At 52.2% G+C, this 6,006-nt stretch overlaps 1 gene segment (V, D, J or C); it reads right to left on the reverse strand.

Moving 5' to 3' along the window:
- Positions 1-846: 846 nt before the first annotated feature.
- Positions 847-5,272, reverse strand: LOC116498300. The segment is given in 3 exon segments: positions 847-1,038; positions 4,443-4,792; positions 5,221-5,272. Coding segments are annotated over 3 exon segments (594 nt in total).
- Between the last annotated feature and the right edge of the window lie 734 nt (positions 5,273-6,006).

Consider the following 6,006-nt stretch of genomic DNA (forward strand, 5'->3'; position numbering starts at 1 on the left):
ATCCTTGTAGTAAAGCTTTACACCCATTCAGTCACGTGGTCAATTAGGACAAACAAGTAACTCAGTAAAGTCTACCTGTATACTTTGGAAAGGTCAAAGCCCTGGCTCCCGTCCCCCTCTAGATAGGTTAGAGAAGACCTTTTTATTTACCCTTTGACATATAGTACATCCTCTGCATCTGTGCTTCCCTAAAGTATATATTTCTACACAGACATGCTTTCTTAGAACAACATCACACATTGCTTGCACCTCCCAATGACTCTTCTGATGTAAAACAGTTAATATTTGCCTCATTATCACTTTATTCAGCATTTCTCTCCCATCAGGGAATATCGATTTTCCTTAAAATGATCCACATATTTGTAACATTAATACCTCCTTGGGAGGTTGTAATTGCTCCAAAATCTTTTTTAGAATTTACCCAAATAGATAGGTGGCCCTGTAAACCCCTGAGGTAAAATTGTCCACCTATATTGTTGCTTCCACCCCCATTTCAGAGTCTTTCCAGTCAGAGGTGAATATACGTTTGCTCTCAAGGCCTGAGAGCACTCCATTAATAACACTGTTATTCCAGTCTAACAATTTACTATTTGAATGCCAAATTTAATCATCAAATCCCTTCCCAACAAGTTAGTTTCCGCCTTGGATACATACAATAATTGCCCAGTGATCATTTTATCCCCTGGTCTCAGCTTAGTATTCCCCAAAAATGTCACTGTTATCCCAGTCCCTTCTACCCCCATCACATTTAGGGTTTCATTAGTTAATGAAACTACTAATTTATCACAGGAACAAAAAGGAAACCATTGTCTTTCACCACAGAGATTTTTAAAATATCAAGCAATATTAGTAGAACAAAATGATGTGGAAATTGTGGTCACTAATGTCATAAATCCAGCTTCTTTCCTTAGCGGAACTCTGGATGAACTCATAACCCATGATTGTGTAGAAACAATGGAGACTGTATTCTAGTCGACCTAATCTTAAGGAAGAACCTTTAGAAGATGCTGATGAATCTTGGTATACTGATGGAAGCACCTTTGTGAAACAAGGACAACGTAAAGCAGGGTACGCCGTTACAACCACTCAACAGGTAATCGAGTCCAAACCATTACCCCCTGGGACATCCGCCCAGAAAGCAGAGATAATTTGTCTTACGTGAGCACTGGAACTAGCAGCAGGAAGGAAAATAAATATTTGGACAGATTCTAAATATGCATTCAGCGTGGTGCATGCTCATGGAGCGATTTGGAAAGAATGTGGATTGCTGACCACTCAGGGAAAACAGATAAAACATGCTGAAGAAATTTTAAAAATTGTAAGAGGCTGTTAAGCAACCAGAAAAGATAGCTATCATGGATTGTTGGGGATATCAAAAGGGGAATGCAGATTTTGAAATTGGAAAATGATTGGCAGATCAGGAGGCTAAGCGGGCAGCTGAGTAACTGAAGTGAAGGCATTGTCTTTGATACCAGACGGTAAAATCCAAACTACATACATGAACCAAAAGCCAAATTATGCAAAAGAAGACCTAAAATTAATTGAAGATTTGAAAGGTAAAATGAAACCAGATGGATGGGTATATTTAAAAGATAACCGCATAATAATACCCTCTAATTTGACATGGCCCATAGTTCTTATGGAACACAATAAAACACACTGGGGAGCTGACACATTGCATAAGAGCCTGAGTCAGACATTAGTGGGACAAAATTTATATACAACGATAAAACAAGTAACTCAACAATGTAGCATTTGTTTATACAATAACCCCAAAACCAAGAATAGAATAAAATTTGGAATAATCGGTAAAGGAAAGTATCCGGGGCAAGAGTGGCAAATTTATTTTTCAGGACTCCCTAGAAAAGGGGGGTATTGTTATTTACTGGTTCTGACTGACATGTTTTTAGATGGTCCAAAACGTGTCATTAGAGTGAGTGACCAAGCACTGGCAGCGCCCCCACGTGGTTTCGGCTATGACTGTGCCCCTGTCTCGTCCCCACCCTGCCCCCGCCCCACACGCCCAGCCCCACGCACTGCGGGGCACCCCCTGATGCCCCTAGCTCCGCAGGCCGTTGGCTGCCTTTGCTGCAAGGACACGCTGCTGGCTCGTGTTTGGCTGGGTGCCTCCTGCACCCAAAACCCTTTCCTGAGGGTCTGATTCCTTGGCAGCCAGCCCGCATCCCACATTACTCTGGGGATGCTTCTAGCCCAAGAGGAAAATCCTTTTTTCCAGTCTGCCTGCGTGCTCCACAGTCCCCTTGTGACCTACGCTGTCACTGTCTGTGTGTCCACGTTAGGGGCCATGCACAAACTGGCCAAGGGTGTCCTCCTTCCGACTGGTTGTGGCCTTAATGAAAGCATTCTGCAGGACTGGTTGTCTCTGGCATTGCCAGCTGCTATTCAGGCAGAAGGTGCCCTCCATGCCAAAGCTGCTGGCCAGGGCCTGTGGGAAGGGCTCCCAGGAACTATGAACACTGTGCTTGATGGGCAGGCATAGTGAACCACTACAAATGCTGAGCATTCGACTGGTGTAAGGAGGGTGGAGTGTCCAGGGGTGGAAATCCCTGACTTACAGGCAGATGTGGGGAATGGGTGGAATAAGTGCAGGGATGCCTGACTGCTTCTACTCCACCCTCATCTTCCCTAGTTGAACTCACCTCAGGGCTATGGCCAGCACACATGGCCTGTGCAAATGGAACGTGTCCCATGAAGCCCAACCACCCCAGCACTGCACTTGGCAGGACCCAGGTGATGGCACACATGCAGGGCTGATCCCCTTCACAAATCAGCATTGGTGTTCACCGTAATGGACCATACATGGCAATCTCCAGTCCCTGAGGACCCTGAACCCATATGGGCTGGGTCAGTGCAAAGACAGCAGGCAGTTTGCATGCCCCCACGCTGCTCTAAGGTGCCCACTTGCCCCCAAGCATGCAACAGATTTCCTCAGGTGCAGGACGTGCACTCACAGGGACTTCCTCACGCTCATTTCCACTTTTCCTGACCATTTGCTTTGCTCCTGCTCAGGCAAGTTGTTTCTCTGTTTCTTCTTTTGGTTATGTAGAGGCTATGTTCAGGCTGTGTGCAGCTCTCTGTTACCCAGTTGCACTTCAAGGTTGCCCATTGTTTCCAGGCCCTGCTTGACTGCTGGCAGACATTTTTCCTGTCAGTGCTTTGCAGCCCTGTGATATCTCTCATCAGTATCTCATTAGAGCCTGGTTACATCTATAACAGGTCCCATCAGAAGGGCACCCGGTCCCTGCTCAGTTACAAAGATGTTTCCTTATGGATTCATGTATGGCCCTGCTTGGTACAGCCTTGTCATGTCCAGAAGGAATCAGCCATGCAGGCAAGAGAGAAGAGCCAAAGGTGCGCTGGGGTAAACCCTTTGTCTTTCCTGGTGTCAGAGGAATGGAATCAGCCACAGCTGCAAGAGAATGCAACCAATTTAACCCAGGTGAAGCTGTGGCACTGCCAGGGCTAAGGTGTGGGGTAGACCACAGGAAAGAGACCCAGGCAGAGCTCTGACAAACATTTCTGCTTTGTTGGGATGGCCCATTGCCCTGGAAGGGCTTGGCCCATGTTGCAACCCAAAACATGACTGGTAGTTCCTGGAGACATTGGTTTCTGAATTACTCTGCTGTTTATTGCCTACCTTGAATGCCCCAGGACACTGTTAGCAGTATATAATGTTTGGGTGAAGTTCTGGGTGCATGTCATTAGCAAACAGATAAAAGTGTGGTTGGGATCTGCCTCTGTGTTTGAACAAGGCAGATTAGCTTGGATGAGACACCCACTACGCTGAGAAAACACATTTGCTCTGAAATACGACGTGTGAAGCTGCCCCTTTGCCTTCAGGAGAACCAGCCAGACATGGGTTGGATGGGAATCTGTCCCCTCTGCGATGCATTTCTGAGACAATGCTGGCAGGCCTTTATAGACAGTTGTGAGGAGATAGGCCTGTCTCCAGCACTGACTCCCAGAAGAACCTGGCAGTGTCCAGGGGCGGAAAAACCCTGACTGATAGGCACTCTCAGGAACCTCACAGCAGTCTGCTTCTCCTATACATCCCAAGGTCATCGATGGACAGCCACTCTGAGGCACTCCAAACATTGTTACCCTGAATTAAGCCAAGGATCCAAACTGTCCTGATTCGGTCCTTGTTTGGGCCTGAATTTGGGAGAAACTGAGGGAGGAAAAGGAGGGCTCAGGAGAAAGGGGCTGTGTTTCAGTGCCTCTTCCCTGCACACACCTCTGCCAGGCTGCTGCCATCTCCGTTCAGCTGCACCCAGGCTCCAGACCCTTTCAGCAGAACCGAAGTGCCTTGGAGGGGCCGGGCTGGCGGGGGAACCCCCGCGGCTGCGGGACGAGGAGGTCCTGGCGGGCGGAGCGGCAGCGCCCCCTGGGGGCTGTGCCCCTGCCTCGCCCCCGCCACACACGCCCGGCCCCGCCCGCCACGGTTCCTGCACGGCCGCAGCCCCGGCTCCTCTCCCCGTGGCTCTCAGGGCGCAGTAATACACCGCCGCGTCCCGAAGACGGGGCTCGGTGAGCCACAGGGCGCTGGACCGGCGGTCTGCTGCCACCTCGAGCCTCCCCGGCAGGTCCGTCAGTGCTCTGGAGCCTGTAGTACCGAACACTAGGGATGCGGGTCCTTGGCCCGGGAGATGGCGGTACCAGTAGATGACTTCACCAGTTTGGATGTTGGGGTGTGAGCAGGTGATGTTGATGCCGGTGCCCTCGGTGGTCTGTGCCCATGGCTCCTGCTGCACCTGGGCTCTGCCCACAGCCACTGCCGAGAAAGAAAGCAGGAGAAAACTCAGAAAATGTCTTTCCTGCACCGAAAATGTCACGCAGGGGGAGAGGGGAGAAGAAAACAGTTGACAGCTGATGCGAGCTTTTTCTCAGAAAAAAGCATACAAAGGCATTTCACTGGGAATGGTTATCTGGGGACCAAGTCAGAGCACGGCTGTTTGGAAGGAGGGTCCGAGCCAGGAGGAGAAGGGAAGCAGGCAGGAATGAGTGGGGGTGTGCCGAAAGGAGAGGAGGAAGGCAGGGAGCAAGGCAAGGTGGGAGGCAACGGCCGGCTGAGCTCGCTGGAGGCAGGCGGGATGGCTGCAGAGGGAGGCCAGAGGGGAGCGAGGTCCGTAAGAAGCCGGCGGGCCAGAAGCGAGGGCAGCCCCGTCCCGTCCCGTCCCCGGCGCCGGCAGCCCCGCGCACCCAGGAGCACCGCGGCCAGCGCCGCCAGCCCTGCGGCCCGGCCCTGCCGCATCCCGCCGCTCCGCCGCCCGCGCCGCGCTGCCCCCGCCAGCCCCGGCTCTGCTCCGCCCGCGGCGCCTCCTCCCCGCCGCCGCCGCCCGGCGCCGCCAGCTCCGCCCCGGGGCCGCTCGGGGGCTGTCCCGGGCTGCGAGTGCTGGGCGCCTGTGGGCGGGCAGGGCTTCGGCTGCTGCCCGCGGGGCTCTGCCCGTCCTGCAGCCCAGCCCGGGATAGGAGAGGGAGTGGGAGTGGGAGAGGGAGCGGGAGCGAAAGGGAGAGGGAGCGGAGACAGCAGCTGCCCGTCTGCTACGGCATCTCCTTTGGGAGTGGGAAGGGGAGAGGAGGGCAGTGAACATGGTAGGAGATGAGGAGGCATAGAGGAGGGTAGAGAAGGAGCCTCAGCCCCATGTACCCCACGCAAGTGATGTGACTGCCCACATTTGGTCTCCTCACTGCCTCCCTCAGTCAGGTTTGTATCCCTGTGTGTTGCTTCCAGCTTCCTGCTGTTCTTTCTCTCGGCCCCGCCCCAAGTGCTGAAGGGCTGCTTCTAGGGTAGGAAACAAGGAGGGAGGAGCTGAAAAGTAAGAAAGAAAATAAGGGCTGCTGTGGAAGCAGTGATGGCAGCTTCCCCAAGACCTCCATTGCAGAAGAGAGTAGAGAAAATGGCATGGCCCTGAAAGCAGAGACAGCGAACACAGCAGAGGAAACAAAGAAACAACCTCCCTCTGTTTCTCAGGTTTCGCATGGCTT

The sequence above is a fragment of the Aythya fuligula genome, chromosome 24, assembly GCF_009819795.1.
Source record: "Aythya fuligula isolate bAytFul2 chromosome 24, bAytFul2.pri, whole genome shotgun sequence".
Classification (NCBI taxonomy): Eukaryota; Metazoa; Chordata; class Aves; order Anseriformes; family Anatidae; genus Aythya; species Aythya fuligula.